Genomic DNA, 21652 nt, shown 5'->3' with positions numbered 1-21652 from the left:
GGGAAGGCAAATTTAAGTTCTCACTTAAGCTCAGTGAAGGAATTTAGAAATAAAAGAAGGAATTAGCCTGTGGGTTTCAATTAAGAAACTAGGAATTAAAGTTAGAAACATCCCTTTGCCTCCAGGCAAGCAGGAGCATCTATCACAGGCACTGCCCCGCCCAGGACTAGCACACACCTGCCAGCCTGACATTAACAAGAAGAGGTGGTTTTATTCTCACATGCAAGATTTTCTGGACTTTAAAAACATTTTGGAAGTAACTATTTATGTCAAACAAACTCAGACTAATTCACATATAAAAAGACATAAAATAAGCATTGAAAATTTAAGGATGGAAACCAGAGTATTTTCATCCACCCTAGCATAAAGCCAGGCAAACCACAAAGCACTTCAGACCACGTAGCTCACAGAAGAACCTCCATGCTCATCTTGAGCACTGGGCCCTGACTTCATTAACACAGAATAAGCCTAATTAGCAGCTTTTTTTATTTTGTGTCTGTGTGTGTGTGTGTGCATGTATTTTGTTGTTTTTGTTCTTGCTTTCAAATAAACAGCAAGCGAAACTTCAGGTTGTGCTGCAGATCCCTCTGCTCTCACACTGCCGTGACAAAGCAAATGGCTCCAGCAGCAAGGTACCCTCTTTGTAGGCTTTGGCCTTCATGCTGCAGCTTCAATCCCTGCAGTTGGTGGGCTGTACAATGGTTTCCTTCACCCCGTCTCTTTCCATCAAACCCCAGCAGCTGGGCAAGAGCACAGTTATAGGAATAGTTTCTCTAACAAAAGAGTAATGGCGCCTGTCTACGGCAACTCCTGCACAAAACGCAGTTGGCCAAGTCATAAATTCTCTGTATAGACTCAACTACAAAATAAGCACTGCTAAAAAAAAAAAAAAAAAAAAATAGAATTGAAAACCTTGCACCTCGCTCCCTGGTGTTTCCCAACAGACACTGTCTGAAACAAACCACCACAGACCAGTAATGAGGAACCCCTGTGGTTCTCACTGAAGTGTGCTGTGAGTCTAAGCTAAATTGGATTTACTTCACAATAAAAAAAAGAAAATCCCCCAGCAACTGATAACTTAGAAGAAGGCATCCTCACAGCTGAAGCAATATTAAAATAGCTGTTCCCATACCTCCCAGCAAAAACAATCCAACACACCACACTGCCGGTCTCAGCGTGTCGGAATGGTGTTCAGAAGGAACACAAAGCTCAGGGACAGAAATAATGCTGCCACGCCACACAGCAGGCCTGCTCCAACTCCCACGCTTGTCAGCCAGCAACCTAACTGTTTCCACGTAATGACAGTGCCAAACCAACAATCCCAGACAAGGTGCCCCAAAACCTACATGGGGCTGCTCCAGAGGGTGCGTCACAACTCCCTGTACCCGACAGGAGCAAGGAGCAGCACAAAAGCAGGCAGGAGACAGCAGTGCAGGTGGAAGGGTCTGGAGAGAGGGGAGGCATGAACTTTGGACTCTCTCCTGCTCAAACCAGGCCTCCCAGGTCATTCTCTAGGCTGCCACAGCTTTGGCAAGTTGTGCTGCCTGCCTGGTAAGCCAGCTCTAAGAGAAGACAGACACAGGGGTGACCACAAACATCGCGCTGCGCAGGCAGACCCAAAGGAAGACCCCGATCATTCGGGCAGAGCTCTCTAATGACAGGCTCCCCATTTCTATCCATCAGCTCCCTAAGTTTTGGTCGAGCCAACCAGCATCTGCTCCCAGTTTAAAGACAAATGACTGCAATAAAGGTATCCCAAATACCTCTATAATGAGGGTAACTGCCTTGGGTAGTAACGCACACCCTGTAGATACCAGGGGACAGGTGTCACCCACAGGGACAGGAGGAGGAAGCCCCTCTCACCATCTCCCCAAGATCCCAGCCACCACAGCTGGCATATGGGGAAGGGAGGAGAAGGGGGGACAATTCCTGCCCAGTTCTGGCAATTGAGATGTTTCCAACCAGGCAAACACTGAGGCATTGAAAAGAGGGAGTAAATCTGTAGGCATAATAAAAAGGTAGCAATTACAAACTAGATTTACTGCAGCTCTGTTTGTTACGAACACAGATCAGGTCTCTGCATTTCTGAGTGGTTACAGAGAGAACAGAATCACCTTCTGCAAGTTCATGTTAGCCATCTGCCCTTTTTTCTCTGTCCAAATTAGAACTATTATTAGGTTTGCTTGCATTTGCGGAGGTGATTCATAGGATATCATGTCAGAGGGATCATTGTGATCATCCAGTGTAATCTCCTGCATAACACAGGAGCCATCCCCACAAAAAGCCCATCTGCATACCAGAAGGAAGCAGACACAACAGATGTTAGAGACCCTGTGCAGACCCAAGTAAGCAGTACTGCTGGGGCAGAGAAGGAAGCCGAGCCATGAACTGAACATATGTAAATTTCTGTTACTTACAGAAGGATTTTAGATTTTACAGACATCACAAAAAAACTTTGTTGAACATCTCCAGGAAACAATGTTCACGGTGGAAAAGACTTAATGTCCTTTTCCACCTATTGTGATACTTTGTGGCAAATCTTCTTAGAAAAAAATAACAAATCTTGCACACAGTAGTAAATTTTTCAAAAGTTTTATTTTTCTCTAGGCAATTATTAGAGCTGATGTGGCAGATAGAAATACAGTGATATCCCAGAGGCAACTGTTGAGAAGTACTATCAAAGACACAACATACTCCATGTGTTGCTCTTCCTGGTCCTGGAGCTCTGCCCAGGGCCCACTCTGTTTGCGTCAGGCCAGTTGCCGGCTGCAGTAAGGCCAAGTGGCTGTGCTTCAGAGAACAAAAACCCAGCTGCACAGATTGCGTTGTGCTGTGACAGACAGGTAAAGACAGAAGCGCTCTGCCAAGTTCGCCTTCAAAACACTGAACTTCCACCCCCCTTATAGACCAGCCTTTTATCCCAACTCTGTTAACCCAGATGTTTCCTTATCTCCCTGTTCCAAAATCCCCAACATCTGCAGTCCCAAATTCCCCTATTCTGTCTTCTCACTCCCAAATACCAAAACATTTCCTGACCCTTCAGAGCTGCCCATATTTCTCCCAGGCTTTCCCATCCATCTCTCCCTACCTCGTCCAAAATCTCCTTCCACCATAGCTTTTCATCATTCTTGCCCTAAACCTCCCTGGGTCAACAGCTTTCCCTATACAAAATCAAATCACTTCCCAAGAAGTCAACTGACAATATGTGGCTCCTGCATATTACTAATGCACACCAATTTCCTAAGAAGTAGACTAATGTTGAATGCTTGGCTTCCTGCACATTACTACATGACCCACTGGTATCAGCTCCTCCCCACAAGTTCTCTGGTCTCTCACTGCAAGCTCCCACCCACTTCTTCAGCATACAAGGTAACAGCAGCACACAGTAGGACGTGCACCAGACTGTACCCCCTCCACACACAGACAGACCATCCACTAGGGAACATGAAAGACATCTACACATTAAAAAAAATCCACCAACAAAAATTCTCTTCAGCAGAGGCACTGTGTTCAGGGCCTCATCTTCCTTCAGCCACTGGTTTTCACACTGTAGCTATTTAGCTAGCTTTGTGACAGTAAAATTGGTTCAAATCTCCTACTAGTTAATCCAAAGTAGATTAATCAATACATTTCAGAAGTATATGTTGTTAACATATTGAAAAAATTACACAAAAGCTATGTAAATGTTTCTGTGAGTTAACCAAGTACGACCTGGTACAACGATATAGGTCCCATTTCAGTGACAGCCACATGCAGGCTAGAGTTACTTAAAAACAAGTGGAATGTGCAATCCTGTGGAATTTAAGTCTTTTCTAGTAATCCAACGTATAAAACATTCATAACAGAGCAACTAGAGCAGCTGAGTTCTGCAAAGTCAGGGTAGTAGTTTTATGGTTTTGATTGCCAGAAGTTTCTGACAGATTTTGGAAATTCAGTCTTAAGACCCCTCCCCCCTCCACCCCCCCCCCCCCCCCAAAAAAAAAAAAGCACATAATTGGATTTCAACCATGGGAGGCGTTGTTTTGTTTTACACTTCCCAGTACTAATTAACTTAAGATTTTTTAAAAAGAGATCAGTGAAGAATTGTCTTAGAGGAGTAAGCTGTCACTTGGAACAAGATCTCCTGACAAAGAGAGAGACAATTAACAGCTGTGTTGCATTTATCTGTTGCAACACTGTAAGCATTAAAATCATTAAATGCGGTACCATTAAAGGCCTTCAACTGCTTCCCTACTACTAATATCTCAGGCCATCTTACAAGTATTACTCAAGCATCATCATCCACACAAATCCAGCCCTGTCCACGCTGTTCCCAGGAAGTCTCTGGCAAACTTTTGCATTAGTGTTTTGACAGAAGTCACAGACTGATCATCTAGTCCAGCTACAACAGGCTGCCCAGGGCCATGTCCCATCAGGCTGTGACACCTCCTAGGAGGAAGGCTCCACAACCTCCCAGGGCAGCCTGCACCAGTGTTTTATTAAGTATCAGTGGAATTGTCTTGGTTTCAGTTTGTGCCCATTGCCTCTTGTCCTGGCTCTGGGAACCCCTGAGACGAGCCGGGCTGTGCCTTCTTTGCACCCTCCCTTAAGGTATTTGTGTGCAGTGATGAGATCCCCCAATCCCCCTCTTCTCCAGGCTGAGCAGCCCCAGCTGTTAGCCTCTCCTAAGAGAGATGCTCCAGCCCCTTCACCATCCTCCTGGCCCTTCACAGGGCTCACCACAGTGTGTCCATGCCTCTTGTACGGGGGAGCCCAGCACTGGACACAGTACTCCAGGTATGTCTCACCAGCGCTGAGTAGAGGGGAGCATGTCTAAGAACACGCAGCATGTCTGTTGGAAAGGAAAGGAATGGAAGAAAGGAAGCAAGCTCCTGTTTCACCGAGCACTGCATGATCTTCTTTCACAAATGTGTCAGCATCCACCTTAAAGCTCAGCAAGTGACTTGCTGGAAAGCTGCTGGCTGACAATTTCAGTTCACAGACTGAGTACCAGAAAGCTTCCACATTCTTCTGTGGCCAACTCACAGCCATTTATTCACAGCATTACATGCTTCAGTTCTTCACAACCAGGACTCACACCAAACCACATTACTCTCTTACTAATCCCCGGTGCAGGCAATGCTTGAAGACAGAATACAGGGAAGGAGCAAGCCCCAGGCCCAAAGTGTTCCTCAAACTGACCTCAGCAACAACGTGGAGCCCAGTCCTTACAGAATGCAAACAGGCAAATACAAAAAAAAGGCATAAATTGTTTATTTTGTTCCCAGACATGTTAAGTCTGAACTTCATTAGCTATTCCATTGTTTTCCCACGGATCAGTCATGCTGATGCCTGTAAATTATTTACCTCAGCCTATTAACCTTTGTAATTACTAAGAGGAAGCCTGACATGTAGAAGGTTTAAAGGAAGTCCATAAAATGCATTTGCTTTAGTGGTGCTAAAGTAAAGTAAAGGGGAAGCAAATGAAATAACAAATAGGATAACCAAAGAACTACAATGCAAATGCCTGTAAGAGCAAGCCACACCAGAAGTGCTCTGATTTCTACTCCTAAAATACTGCTGCAAGTTCACCACAGAAACTATGACCCTAAATTAACCTATTCCTATCTTCACACAAGCTACCTAAAACACAAAGCATTTTATACTGCTACCTAGTAGTAGTGAGGAAGATGAAGCACAAGGCATGTCCATCTCCTGAGATGGACTGAGTATTGCATTTTGCAGCCACATTATTTTGCTGCTCAAGGAAAACTGACATTGCCCCACTGGGGATCAGGAAACCTTTGTGCAGAAAAGCATGATGCAGATCAAAACTTTGAACAGTCTGCATGTAGAGGAATTACTATTGCTCCAGAAGCAAGTGGCACCACAGTCATAAAGGTGAGTTATCCAGTTCATGTACTTAGAGACACCTTAATAAGGAAAGAATGAAAGAGAAAGTGAAATCAAGCAGTCGGAAAGGTCCTTTCTTATGCCTGCTGGCAAAGATGAGAATTTTCTCCTTTGTCACTTGATCCGATCAGCAGTAGGCTGAGGCACTTCTATTCCTACATCCTAATTAAACTCATGTTTCCTTCCCCAGCTTAGTCATTAATTAGCCCCCAAAGTTGCACCCCCCTCCTTGATTAACTGCTTTGGAAGTACGTATATATCCTGCAATTGTCAAACAGAATTTATCTGGAATGCATTAAAACAAGCATTTATGCAATCAAGCAAGACACTGATCATCAGCAGGAGCCTACACAAGACTTCTCACTTCATTACAGAAAGCTCCCATGGGACACACCGCCCCAACCGGGGCGCCCAAAATTGGAGAGTATGCAGGAACAGAACGGTGAAGCAACCAAAGCTTAAAGCCTGTCATGGCTTTGGCAGAACCTGAGCCAAGGAATTTCAGCAGCCAATTGTTTAGGTAAAGGATTATGTGCGCGTAATTCTGATCCCTGTGCTTTTATTATTTAATGGCCAGCTTTTAGGAGCACTGTGATGAAACCTGTAATAATGTGGGTTTTAAGTGCCGTCACTAACACACCGTAAGGTTTTGTGAGGGCACGTGAAATCTGGAACACATTTCACCTTTGCCAGCCTAGAAACTGACTACACAGAGAGTAAGCTCGCCTAATGAAAGCGGGTAATTACGAATCAGACTCTTACCACCGCCTCCAGCAACAACTTCAATAGATCGGTTATGCTCACAGGCGTAATCCTCTCCTGGGCACGTGTTCGGGAAGGGTTCTTGCGCTGCACCCCGGCCTTTCAGCAGTCATGCACCGCACGGGCTCGGGATGGGCAGCAGCTGCCAAGCTGGGGCACCCCAAGGGCTCGCTGCCCCCAGCTTTCTGCCCCACCTGCTGCCAATGGCAAATGTCCCGGCAGCAGGGCAGGTGCTGCCTGCACCTCACTGAGGCTGAAATCTTCTATATATATATATATATATATTTTTTTTTTTTTTAAGATCTACTCAGGAATTCTTCTGAAGAAGGACTATTTCCTAAGGAAATGTGTATCCTTGTGTTTGAGTGACCTCTGAAATGAAAACTGGCTTACAGCGCAGGAACAAACATTGTCAGGCTTAGTCTAAAGAAGGTTTTCCACCACCAATAGGCATAAGTCAGCACCTAAGCACTGACATACCCTGCTAAGCTTTGGTGCAACATGACATTGGGTTGGTATACAAAAAACACCTATGTACATGACTAGTAACAAACCTCTGGCATAGCCGAAGTTGTGTCAAGGAAAAAAACTTTGGCTGGTTTAAATCATTTATTTTGAAGAGAAGAATATAACTACATGGCAAGTCAACTCCTTCTGCCAGTGAGCAAGGAAGGCTATGCAGCAGAGCAGAAGGAAAAAGTACGAAATACAAACTCTATCATAAACGCTTTTGTCAGCTACAATTTCCTCAATTCACAGGTTCATCCTGAAATGCAGAGTATTTGGTCTAGGATATTTTAATTGATAAAAATACTTAGACCTTTACAGTGTAGTACTAGCTTAAAAACAAGGTCAGCATTTAAAAAAAAAAAAAAAATCTGGAAGAAAAAAGGGACAGGACAGCATCACCATTGCTGAGTCACAGAAGGCAAGAGAGAATTTCTCCAGAAGCTTTCACACCACCACCCACCCTCACCCCACCCCAGAAAGAAAAATGATTTGCAAGTAGCATCAAATAACGTTACTAAGTAAAAACAGAGGGGACTGAAAAAACATTTCCAGCAAACCTCCCAAAACAAATACATGACAGAAGCACAGCTAAAATGAGAGCTGGGCTTAAAGGCACAGCTCAGTACCACAGCTGAGCCAGATTCTGAGCACCTTACTGCCAGCTCTGGCTGTCCCGAGAGCTGGCCATGGGACCTGCCCACCAGAGCACTCCCAAGCAGCAGCCAGCTCCAGCGAAGCACAGCCGGATCGCTCCGATGCATGTGAGCAGGTTGTGAAGGGGCTGGATTAATGTTTATTCCTTCAGAGGTGAAAGGGCAACCAAGGGCAGGAGAGGACATGACGAATAGGCAGGTATACAGTCCTACAAGCATGCAAAAGGACTGGCTCTTTATCAAAGCAAAGAGAAGCACTTTCATGTGGTTACCCAATGGCGTTAAGAGAGCCTTGCTTTCTGTTTAACACATATTTGCACTTATCTGAATGGAAAAGCTACCGTAACAAATTAACTTCATGCACATTTACAAGACTTTCAAATTTCAAAGTCTCAATAAAATAAGGCACTTAACCTATCACAAAGCTCAGTAGTAAGGAAAAAACAAAAACATGCATCTCACAGACTGCAGGTTATGAAAACAGAACGGAGCACATTAACACAAGTAGGAGGAGGAAGGTTTCTGAAACGTGAGAAGGACGTTACCATCTCAGAAAGATGGAGACACATCAACAGGGTGAAATACAGGTACAAAACAGAAGTCACAGGTCCTTAAGACGCTATAGCCCATACATGACCTGCCTTTGAATTGTTGGTTTTATATACTATAAGAGTGGGGAGAAAGGGGAGAATGTATCCAGAAAGTAATTAACAAAATTTTAGATCCTTTTCTAGAGATGTAAAAGATTTTTAAAATGCAGAATATCTAATATATATCTATACTTATTATTTTTACTACCACCAGTAATTTCAATACTCCTGCATCAGAAAGGTCAAAACTAAAAATAAGATTATTGCTAAAATTTGCGTTCAAGTTGTCACATTTCACCTTTTAATTTGCAGATGCATGATCAATTCCAAGAGCACCATGCACTGTCATCTGGACTTCATAAAAGAGAGGAACCCTAACAGCAGTGCTGCTCATTCTGCACCTGGTAACAGGGAACCTAAAGCAGGAGCAGGTCAGAAAACCTCAACTGGATGCATGGTGTAAGGGCCCCAAGTTAAACAGCAGGACTCTTGCATACAACTTTCATCAAGGTTTCTCCCCCGCCTGAACTCACAAGGGCTATACAGTGAATTTGGAATACTCTGCAACTTTAGCTCATCTATAGGCTTTGTCTTTGTGTCTTTTTTTTGTTTATTTGTTTCTAATCCTGCTCTAAAGTTCCCAACAACGTGAATTTGCAGCGATACACAGATATATGCATAGGGGAAAAAATTATGCGAGCTAAATTGGCAGGGCATAGTCAGTAATTCTGCCTTCAAAGACAATCAGAGAGGAAGATACAGCATACGAGATGTTCAAAAAGTCAGCTAATGTCTGGCTGTTTAGTGATTGCCAAATACTTACAATGCTTAACAGCGTTATCAAGACTGCATTTTAGTCAGATTCCATTTTCCACCTACATAGCTCTTTTAAGTTGTTCCACATTACCGTATCATCTCAAACCACTATAATATGATTACAGCTGAAAACATTGAATGCATTAATACTAAACAGCCACTCCAAGATGTTTCTTCAGCTGCTTGTTGCTTTGGCCAACAGTCCCAACAAGCAATCACAAAATCACTTAGGTGTTTGTGTGTGTGTGTTTTGTTGTTGGTTTGGTTTCATACATTTTCCATCTACAACACATTGATATAATTCACATACTGCAAAGCAGATCTTCATGTCTGAAGACCTGTAATTCAATGTCACCCACTCCTGACTTTTCTACACTACTGCTATGCTAAGGCTACTCTGGAAAGCCATAGCATTTTGTTAACCAGAACAAACAAGCAAAACTACTATATAGAAAACAGAAAATTTATTAAAGCTACAAAACAGCAAGGAAATGGGAAACAGTAGTAATGACATAGGGAAGAGCATGTGAACTCATGCACACAGCTGCCTGAAATATGGATCAGGCCGCAATACACTGCTCATATTTCAGCTTGTCCACTGCTGACATGTAAGACCAACCTGTGGCAGACGTGGGATCATTTGCAAAACCCAGGTATTCATGAAGCCTACCACATCAGAGTCACAGGGAAGGAATTCCTGCAACTGCACATTTCGTCTGCGAGTTGGCATAGCAGGGCCAAAGGCACTTTGAATAATCACAGTCATCTACTTGCTGCTTGCTCTAGTAGCACAAGAAATGTTATCACTGTTCAACGTTTGCAAATGAAAATTCTCTCTTGAAGGGTAAATTCAAGTGGCCAGAAGCTACACAGTCTTCCCTTTGTTACACAATTACATTACAAAATGCTGCTATCATTTCCGCCTAAAATCATACGCCGCAGCTAACAAGGGCTCTGGAAATGCTAAAAGGGCAGTTTGGAGTGCACTATGGCTTCCTGGCTTTGTCCTGCAGCATCTTTTCAGTTCCACTACAGACTGGCATGACTGGCTGTTTATTGAGATACAGAACTCCCAGATGTTTTAGATGACAAGTGAAAATTGAGTGAAAGAAAAGTTTTAAATGTAAGGATCACCAGGGTGTCAAAGAGACAACCATTGAGAAGGTTAGAAAAAGGACTATATGTAAAGGATTTTGCTCTCAGAAGAGTTGGTGTGACTAAGTGCTGACTTAGCAACCTATTATGCCAGTTTGAATTTTGGTGCATTTAATTACAGCCCTCTACATGCAAGAGACTTGTCTGCAGTCCTGCAGAGATAAGTATACGATGAAAAAAAAATAAATAACAACCTGCCAAAGACTACATAAATAAAAGCTCAGAAGCTTTAGTCTTGTCTATAATCAGAGTCACATTGTTCCACATTTTCTATTCATGTCACAATGCTTCTCTATTATTTCTCAAGTCTTTACATGGCTATAGAAAGAAAGGAACAGCAACGAAGGGTGACTACCAGCCTTTACACCCTTCAAATGCAGAATGTAATTTGGGATCAGTAAGGGACCATTAAAAGATGACAGAACTCCAGCTGCCAGGCTGTACTATTTGCACCTCCTGCACACAAACATTTTGGAGGGGAATGGGGGGGAAGATCTTCCAGAACAAGAATGAACTCTACCCTTAGATCAGTGGAAGAGACACGTACAAGAAAGCAGCATATGCAAACACCCATTCTGAGACAGGTGGGGGAAGGACGGGTATTACAAAACACCAAGAATGGGCAAGAGTGAAACATGATGTTCATATCTACTGTCACGTCGTCTCCAACCCAATGACACAAGTTCATCATCTAGCTCATGGATTATGTCCATCTCCAAACCACAGAACAGCAGAAAGGAATTTAGGGAGGGGGTAAAATGTAAAAATTAAGAAAAGCCTGAGAAATTGAAGATATTTACCAAAGGACTTCAAAGAGGTACTTCAACATAATTGAAAAGTAGGAAAGGCAGAGATCACAAGGAAACAGAACACCACACCCAGCTATTAGCAATATCATACTTAAGTTAAAAAAAAAAAAAAAAAAATTACTTGCCTACACCAGGGAGTTTCTCCCTCCCAAAAATACTTCTTACAACATAAGTCACCACCTTGGAACTTTGTTTTGACTCTTTCCTCCACCATATATTTGATTTGTGTTTCTTGCAAAGGTAAATGCTCAATAATTCACTTATGCTGGCACAAAAACACCAGTGGATAATGAATATACAAAGATAGAGGAAAAAAGTTTCCATGATTATTAAACAAGAGAGCACTCTTCCACTACAAAGCGATCAATAATAGAACAAGTCAATCAGATTATCTTGTTGCCTCAGAATTTTGAAATGTTACTGCTAAGCCAATACAACTTTTCCCGCAAAACCTGTTGCTTTCCATGCTGACTGGACCACTTTACAAGAACTTTTACCCATTTTTGAATCAGCTTTAATGTGTTCACATGAACTACACTATGAAAATGATGGTGGATCCGGATTTATTCATAGTGCAACATCCAATTTGCAATTGAATTGGGGTGGGTGGCTGAGGTAGGGCTGCAACTTAAACCACAAAACTGTCAAAAAAAAAAAAAGTGTGTTTTTTGTTTTTGTTTTTTTGTTTTGTTTTTTTTTTTTTTTTTTAAATTATCAGTGTCTTGAGAGTTGTTTTTTTTTTAAAAAAAAAAAAAAAAACAACTCTCAAGACACTGATAATTTGTGTACACAAATGGATATGCTTGCCTGTTTTATTTTGAATGGCTACAGTGAGTATTTTGAGGCTAGCCAATTAGTCTCCCTACCTTACAGATAAAGAGCACCTTAATGCTGTCAAAACAATAGCTAATTATTTGCCAATGAAGACTCCACTGTGTGTAATGTTCAAGGATACTTGCTAGGACACTGCAATCATTTGAATACAAAAGCTCTGTCACCGTGACCTAATTCATCCTCTATTGGTCTAGGAAGGGCCAGTTCCAAAGCATGTAGTTTTGCACAGTAAGGACCAGAGACAGTGCAGTGAGAAGGAATTAAGGAATGACAAACCAGGATGTCAGCAAGAGGGGCTAGAAAGCACCTGCTTCTTCAGTATATGCTGGCTGTAAACCAGTCGTACTGTTCCTGCAGGCTACTTCAGTTGATACCATTAAAAATAACAATATAGTGTTTAAACAGAACAGCAGAACATTTTGCCTGTTTAGCAGCTACTGTTTCCAACATGCTGCAAATACTTAATACAAGTCTGCTTGCCTCCAAATAGGTTTTGTTTGCATTGGTTTTTAGAATCGCACATCATAAAAGAAAGTACATGGAAACATTAAGTATCAGCCAAACACTTCCCCCACCAGTATTAGTATTTTTCTAAATCGTTTTCATATTTGCTAAATCATATTTTGAATTATTGTCAAATCTATTGAAGTTTATTTCAGAGCAAGAGCCCTTTTTTATTTTTTAAAACCATCTGGAAACTTTCGGGCCACAGGTTTTTAAACTTATGCTCTTGCTAAGGGTTGACCATATACAGCTGCCAAGAAAAACCAGCTTTTCTCACAAATAAAAAACAATTATATTTAATGACATGATTAAAACAAGCAGGCTTTTTCATTCCCACTGATCTACTTCCCATAATACATTAAAAGAAAGACTCTTAATATCAAATATCCAAATGAGCATTGCTTAGAAGTTCACTATCAACCAAAAAGTTGTTTTTAACAGGAGCAGCCACTGTCAAAAGCAGACACAAAAAGACTTCTACACACATGCCACAAACATCTGTACACACTATGTCAAAATGAAGAGCCTGCAAAAGCACTAACATAAAATACAGCTCATTTTTACACTGCACAGGAGCTACGTCTGAAGTGGAAAAGGAGATTTCTGCTTTAACTTCACTGGGATGCACCCAGCTGCTGCTAACCTGATCCAGGCACTGTTCAGAGGTGCTGCCCCAGGACCCACTCTCCCTACTCTGCATGCAAACTTGAAAGTGTTCTGGAATGAAAGCTTAGGAGTTGTGTATGTCTCCAGATTAATTTAATATTTACGCTATAATTCCCAAACATTTGTGTCTTATTTGGAAAGAAGCACACCAAGTTTAATCTGTGCACTGGAGTTGAGGCTGCTACATCTGCACTGCTGATTATATATTTAAATAAAATGTTAAAACTTCTTAGAAAGCATGTGCTACGGACTCCATTTGCCACTGAAATGTAAGGAAGATGAATTTCCAGGAGAGCTCTCTCCTACCTAGAAGGCGCACAGCTGTCATTACCTGGTATGCCATCAGGCTGAGTGCCTGAACAGGATTTTGCTCCCTGTAACTATTACAGGCATGAGGAAAAACTGCTCTGGGCCCACATCATAGCAGAATGAGACTATGGTCAGGGGTCATATCCAAGCCATGCTTATGTCCTTCACACCTGCAACCCAAGCCATACTCCCTAAGAAGTGACTGCATGCTCTGGGGTGCAGGTGCTGTTCAGGACACAGCCCCAACAGCCCCACCGCAGGGCACGGCTGGGCGCAGCAGACAACATGGCAGAGCACCTGGGAAAGGTATTTAAGAAAGCGTACACTGCCAGGCACAGAAAGGAGTGAGGAATATAGTGTGAGAAACCACCCCAAGGACAGCAAGGCCAGTGAAAGAGGGCAGGAGGTGCTCCAGGTGCTGAAGTAGAAGTTCCCCTGCAGTCCATGTAGAAGACCATGGTGGAGCTGGCTGGCTGCCTGCATGGGAGGTCCTCACACAGGACGTGGTGGCCATTTGCTGAAGGACTGCATCCCATGGGAGGAACCCCAACTGGAGCAGGGGACAGTGTGAGGAACTGCTATGGAGTGATGCATCCCAACCTTTTCACATCGCCCTGGACTGCTCAGAGAGAAGAGAAGACAAGAGGGAAAGAGCGGAGCAAAGTTGAGCCTGGGAAGAAGTAGGGAGGTAGGGAGAGGGCATTTTATTTGTTTTTTTGTTGTTTTTTTTTTTTTTCTCATCATCCAACCCTATTTTAATTAGCAATGAATTAAATCAATTTTCTTCAAGTCTACTTTGTCTACAATGGTAACTGTCAAGCTATCTCCTTGTTGATATCTCAACGCACAAGCTTTTCCATCTTTCTCCTCCCCCAGTCTTGTTGAGGAGAGTGAGCAAGAGCACGGCAGGGTGGGTGCATAGCTGCTGGCCGAGGTCCACTCACAACAGGGTGGAACAACAAAGCCGTTTTGCAGTTAATAAAGACAGCATCAACTGCTGCAAGGCATCCTTACTGCTATTTATACAGAAAAATGTTTCTCCATAGCTCAGGGAAGAATGTCAGATAAGATAGCATGACGGTTTACCTGGCCATAAAATAATTTCAGCTCAACTCTTCAGGATACCACTCTTGAAGATGTTTTTATTGTTAAGGAAGTTTAAAAAAAAAAAGATGGATGTTCTACACGCAAAGTGCATTACAGTATTGCACACTGTCATTCCCATAAATCATTTGATCCTAGCAATGAATTAAACAGCGCTGATTTCTGATATTCATCCATTGCCAAAGTGACATATCACAAGATGACTATGTATCTTATTTGGCCAGCAATGTTTTGCTTTCTCTTTCAATTGCAATACCAGTAAAAAAGACTTGGTTAAAATAATTACTTTTATAACAGACTGATTATTTTCAAGAATATACTGCTTGGTTACACTAAAGACAAAAATAAAACCACATTAGACTAACTAAAAATGTCAGAGGTGCAATGCAATTGGTATAATCCTGCCTTAGTGTTATCACTTGCAACTCTTGTTACTAATGTTAACTTTGGTATGATCAGCTCTGCCTACAGCTCAAAAAAAAAATAAAATAAAACTTGCTTCTGTAACTGTACAGAGCATTTACTGCTTCTTTATTACCACAAAGTACACTACGAATAAGCCATCATTTGATACTGACATTCATCAATAATATTCTCTCATTTATTAAACTGAAACCAGGACACTGTCAAATAAGCTTGGTCATTGTGAGAGACTCAAGGTTGCCAAACAAAAGGTTGAGGCATGTCCCCACAAGAAAATTATCTGTATAACCCCCACTTGGAACTTTTTTTTAAGCTACTTTTTGTAGATTAGATAAGGAATGCTGACATGAGATTTTAAGAAAACAGATACAGGGATGATGGTGAGGCATCAACTGACAGCATTTTTTGCCTTTCTTTTACAAAGTGCTAAAAATTCCAGAGTATGGTCTTCTATCTTAATCTGTCATAAGGAAACTGAAGCTTATAACATTCTTTCATTGAAAGGAAAACTACAACAAAATTTAGTAGCAAATTATTTGGTTGAAAAATACAAAGCAAAACCTACATTATAGAAAATCAAGGAAAAGAAAATGAATGTTATTTAGTTACAATGATTAGTTTTCAGATATTCGACTCCAGGCTTATGATATTTTTAGTTGTTGAAATATAATCATATTTATTTGCTTTTTGGGTTATACGTGGATAAGCAAAAGCTATTTATTTTTTTTAGAAAGTGGTGTGCCTGACAGAAATTTGCAAAAATCTACATAGAGACTGGCTCTATGAAAGATAATATGGTTTCATTGGTCCTTTATTTAGAGGGATCTATTGTTCTACTTTCAGAAAATATAGACTATCATCTCTTTGCTACCTTAAAAACAGCAGTGGAAGTAAATATTTTCCTCATATATAAAAAGACTTCGGTCACACAGGCCAAGTAAATATTGATTTTACTATAGCTGAGCTTGGGGCAAGAAGTTGATTTCAGTAGCGTGCAAAGTGTTTTGTGAATTGCTTTAAAAATACCGTGTGTCGCAGCACACTAAACCAGCTAAGAACCTTTTAAAACAATCTGAAGCTGAAAATGATTGAGCTATACTTTTCCTGGACTAGAAATACACATCTGAAAAAAATAAAGTAAACAGTATTACAGGATTGGCTTCACCAACTCAAAAACAAACAAACAAACACACACACAGCATGAATCTCTTTCTGCCTTAGGAAGGTCGTCTTGAAGCATCAGTGTGAGGATGGACATGCAGCTCAGTTAATCCCACAGAAGTGCTGGGTTTGGACCAGTCAGTCACCAACACAGGAGAAAGACTCGGACAGGACCTGCCTGATCATCACACACTCTTTATGAAGTTAGTCTCAGCTAAATAAAAATATTTTTTAATATTCCACTTTCAAATAGTTTCCTGGAAATACGTGATTTTTTACTAACATGGCCACAGTTCCAGTATCTGCCCAGCCCACTTTTTATTCCAGGCATACAACACAATAATGCATCCACATACTATAAATTAGCACTTCCCAGGTCCTAATTTCAAGTTAATCACACCCAAGTGTAGTTAAGCAATCCTGAATGGTGCTTTACATCAACGAAAAGGAGATATTCCATCAGTGCGGTATGAAAGCCACAATTAGTGAAAGACGGATCCAACCATGCTGCTGCCGTCTGAAGTGATAGTGCGAGCTCTTTTAACTGCCAAATGCTACAAAAAGCTATCAGTGACTGCTGCTGCATGCCAGCTCTGATCCGGGGGGACACGAGGGGAAAGTTGCAGACTGCTGCTCCACACCACCCCGAACTCGGCCACCACACCCGCTGCTTCCAAGTTTTAGGAGAGGAGAATCTTTTAGCCATTTTCTTTGCTGTTCGTCTGAACTTTCGGCTAAAAATTCATCTCAGCACGTAACAAGTGTCAAACGACAACGCCTCTCCTTCCCTTGTACAACAAGCCCGCTGTTTATCCGCGGGAAGGATCAGCGAGGGAATTACTGCGGCTCGCTTTCTCAGCCCCTCGCTCCGTGACGGTTACAATGCACTCCACCCAGACGCCACACAAATTAGGTCACATAGCAGACCATATCCCTGCCAATTCCTGCCCTATTCATAAGGGACCAGAACAGGAAGCATATGGAGCCCTCCAGTTAAGGGTCAGAACATTTCAGTGAAAACATAAAAGCGAACCAACACCAGATTATTCACTAGCGAGAGGAACAGTTTCTCCATACGGCAAGAGTGAGTCACAGGCACCAACTGCATCCGACAATGCAAAGGGGCACGGACTGCATCCAACTGCAAGAAAACTCCCCTGCAGCTTACTGAGCTGACTGGGCTATAAGAAAGAAAACACAGAAATATTTTCCACTTTTTCGGTATGCATGTGTACTTAATTTAATGTACATATGAAGAGGAGAGAGCTAAGAGAAAAAGTCCTTCCGAGCCTTAAAAACAGTTCACGTGAAGACTCAAAATGAGACTATGCAATATGAAAACTATCTGCTCTTGTGCATTTCATCTAAAACTACACTGTATTTCAAAGCACATTCATCATCACCTGCTGCCAAGAAATATACAGTTTCCATGTGTGCAAAAGCCAGAGTTGCTTTAAATAAAGCAAATTTGAAACCGACCCTCCAGCACAGCTCTGCTAAGCAAACCAACCAACCCAGAGCTTTGCAACTGCTCACAGTAACATGAACAATACAGCAAATATTCTTGCTGTTGTAACAGTTCACAGTCTCACGATAAAAATCATTTCAAGCTGCTATCAGTGCATCTATCCTGTGAGAACGCAAACTTCTTCCCACCTGAAAGGAAGCTTTTAACGCTTTTAATGTGTAACCTAGTGCTCTTAGGATTTCCAAAGGGAGGTTATTGATCAAGAAGGGATACCCAACTGTTAACAGAAACTAAATGCACAATTAAACACACGCAGAAAACATCTAAGCTATTACTTTGCAAAACACCTCAGTTGTGTCATTGCCATTATTTCCCATTGCTATAAAAAATAAAGGGGGTGGGAGCTGCCCAGAACAGCTCATACAATAACAAGTAAACTGATCTCTTTTACTTCTGTTGACAACAGTATGAAAAAAGGTATCAGTAACAAAGGTCATTCAATTACTGCAGACTGCTGTATTGGCCTCCAGAGCTGGTATTTTACAGAAACAGTGCCAAAGGGCAATGCATTTTCAGAAAGTTTCACACCACTTGCAACTTTTTCCTGCTTTCTTCATATAGATAAAGAACCTCCCCACAAATGGAGGAGTGACAGTCGTCTAGACAACAAGGCACTTGAGGCAGGAAGAAAAGTTTTAAAAAGCATCACATGAAATGCAGCTACACTGCTACGGTGTGCATAGATAAATACAATTTAGCCCACCAGTTTTTCTGGAACAGTTTCCGGGAAAAAGGAGAACACTTTCCCATGGCATTGGGTGGCAATGAACAGGAGAGACCACCTGCTTGGCCAGGTGAAGAAAGTGAGAGAGCCCTTCTCTCATTCCCCCCCTCAGATAAAGATCCAGCGTTGGCCACAGCCAGGCACCACGCAGCCCACCTGTGCCACTGCACTCCCAGCACTGACCTGAGAGCTTTCAAGGCTTTTAGGAGAGATTAGACCTTTATAAATAAGGACATCCAATTACAGAAGTTAATATTTAGTATGCTTCAGGCCACAAACCAAATCTCCAACTTAACGTGCTCATTTGAAAGAGACAATGCTATAATTTTCACTACAGGCTTTCCTGCACCATTCTCCAAAGCATTTAGTACCGTTTCACAAAAAAGACCCCATATGGGTTCAAGAGTCCTTGGAGAAATCACAATCCTTTTTACCCACATCAAGTCGGAGGCAGGGGAGAAGCCTCCCCTGCTCTTTCCCATGCCGTTCAGACTCCAGAGGACAGAAGACTCTCACCCATTTAGGCTTCACCTAAACTAACGCATTCACGTTCACACAATTCACCAGATAAGAGCTTCAGCCTCCCTGCCACCAGCCCCACCAATTCTCACCCACCCACGTTTCTTACTGTTCAGGAAATCTGCAGCATTTAAACAACAAACCAGCAAGACCAAGGCTGCACCTCTGCCAACACTGTATTTACGAGCTAACAAATAACCTCCATTAACTTCTAGCCAAAGAGCTGCACACAAGGTGCCTCCTAAACTTCAAGTGTCCCCGTTATTTACATTCAGGACTTACGTGAACATTGATGGAAATGAAGAAGAAACAGTGACTGCTTGAATATAGTTCCTGAACTGCTTTATTAAAATATTTATCCTCTCTAACCTGGAGAAATGTTCTCCCCTGCCCCATATTGAGATTTCAGTTTTTACTTTCAGGTTTTTTTCCAAGTTGTTGCTTCCACACATCTCACCTTCTACCTTTTTTCAGATTATTTTGCTCTCTTCTTCTCCGTTCATTTTTAATTCAATTGCCCAAACACACAAGTCTATCAAGTGCTCCAAATACAGAGTGAAAAAAAGTGTTTGAGAATGAGCAGATGACCGAATTCAAGAACATCACTGTCCCAGAAAGCAGGTCTACAGTCCCACGCTTTATGGAAAGTTCTGAACCATTACAGTATAGGGATTTTCTTAGAAAAAAAAAAATGATGTTTGACTGCAAATATATTTTATTTATATAAAAATATACACTTTTAAATTATATATAAAGATATAATTGCAATATAGCAGCCACAACATACATGCTTTTAAAAACAGGGGGCTCTCAGCTCACAGGGAGGTACATTGGCCTTAAGAAACAGTCACTAAGCACTGCCTGCTCGAGCATATAAAGCATGGGAAAAAAACAGCAGTCATCTCTTTACCTTGGAGTTTTACACTAGCCTAGCATGCAAACATCACTATCTTATCTGCATACAAAACTAATCAACTAAAGTTGTACCTCATTAGCAGGTTGAATATATGGAGATTCTGAAGAACACCAGATCTCTCTAACCTGTAATGTAACGAGCTCTCCAGATTCACTGTCCAAAGGAACTCCACCCAAGTTATGGAGTTTTCACATTTTTTTCAGTTCTAGAAGTTCAGATTGGGCCATGAGAGAATAGCTCCTGATCTCAACCCAACTGGCATACATCCAAACACACTTCATTGTTCTAACTGCAAGCACACGTAAGACCAGAATCTCAGCCCATCGTTTTATTTATTTAAAAGTAGACATTCTGCTGCTATATCTTAAGACATTGCTTTTCCTGCTGCATAAAGCCATAGTCAGACTCCAGCTTTCGAACAAACACACATATATATATACATATTTACATACGTACATATGTCATGCCAGAAGTCAAGTCAAATGAAATGGACCAAGTTCTCTGTGGGTTGGTCAATTCTGTACCGGCAAAGTTCTGACAACAATTCACAAAATAATCAGCTCCCATCTGTCAATTACTGCATCTCAAGAGCATATTTCCCATTCTGCCCCAAAGCAGGATGGCAAAAAGAACAGGAAAGAGAAACATCACCAATTTCTTTTGCTCCAAAGCACCTCCCCCCCCAAAAAAAAAAAAAAAAGTAGAGAGAGAGAGAGAGAGATTATATAGATCCTTGGAGGCGTCACCAAAGTTAAAGTTAAACTGAAAAAAAAGGGTTGAAGGAACTGTTTTAAGTATGGAAGTCCCAAAAAACACAGTAAGCAGAGTTATAGAGAATAAAAAAATACCATTGAATACTAAAATCACCATAACATCATGTAAGTTAAGAAAAGCAGGGGTATTGAGACTTTCACTTAAAGAGAACTGCATTAAGACTTACACCACGACAGTCAGCATCTTATATGTGAAAGGGAACACCGAGCGTTACAAAGCAAGTCCTGCAGCAGTAGGTGCAGAGCAGGCACAGGTCTCCCAGTGCTCGCAGTGGAGCAGTGCCACAGAAACAAAACAGACTGTAAGGACTCTTCCCCTTGTACCGTTTCCTGCCATGCCTTCGACTACCTGCTCCTGTCAGATTCAGCAAACTTGAGCTAAATTGGTCAAAGTAGCTTGTACAGAAGATAAGAACAGACCCTGGTGGCTGGATCCTTTCATCCACGGAGCTCTGAAAATACACTTAAACATGCACTCACCCAGCGGGGGATAACAGGTCTGTGTGTCAGTGTCCCGAGGCACAGCAACCTTGTACTTTTTCCACGCAACCTTTTTGGCTGTTTGAACACTCATGATCAAGCTCGGTCTTTGAAAAACAGGAAAGTGAAGATGGAGAGGAAGTGCACACTAACACCCGCACCAGAACTGCATGCCGGGATTCGAGGGGGAGGGAAGCGTTGGTTTCCCTCAGAGGGTTTGACACATTCAGCCACACCGTGACTGAAACCATCCAGGAAACAAACCTTTCTAAAAGCTACATATAAACAAGTAACAAGTTTCAAGTGAATTAAGGTATTTCTCCTCAAAAAGAGATGAACACACCACTTTGCTATTCCTTATGAAAACAGAACACTCCAGCTTTCAAGCACTGACAAGTCACGTCCTACGTGCAGAAAACAGGAAAGAAGGTGGCAATTTTCCTTTTCTGTTCAACCCGTCTGCTCAAAAATACTTATTTTAAGAACCCTAAATATTTTTAGCATTTACTTCGCAAGAAGCACGC

The 21652-nt window shown here is 41.9% G+C and overlaps 1 protein-coding gene across 3 annotated transcripts in view; it reads right to left on the bottom strand.

Moving 5' to 3' along the window:
* The window catches only part of UTRN (utrophin), a 366152-nt gene that overhangs the window by 313811 nt on the left and 30689 nt on the right, over positions 1–21652 (bottom strand). The window contains exon 1 of one of the 3 annotated variants that reach the window (XM_032185294.1): positions 21129–21237. The exons of the other annotated variants lie outside the window; for them this stretch is intronic. Within the exon in view, the coding sequence (XP_032041185.1) occupies positions 21129–21222 (94 nt within the window). The 5' untranslated portion in view covers positions 21223–21237. Of the gene's footprint in view, positions 1–21128; positions 21238–21652 lie in introns of those variants that run through there. 3 annotated transcript variants of the gene reach the window in all.

This window comes from Aythya fuligula, chromosome 3 (assembly GCF_009819795.1).
Source record: "Aythya fuligula isolate bAytFul2 chromosome 3, bAytFul2.pri, whole genome shotgun sequence".
NCBI classification, from domain to species: domain Eukaryota; kingdom Metazoa; phylum Chordata; class Aves; order Anseriformes; family Anatidae; genus Aythya; species Aythya fuligula.
This window is presented reverse-complemented; position numbering and strand designations above follow the sequence as displayed.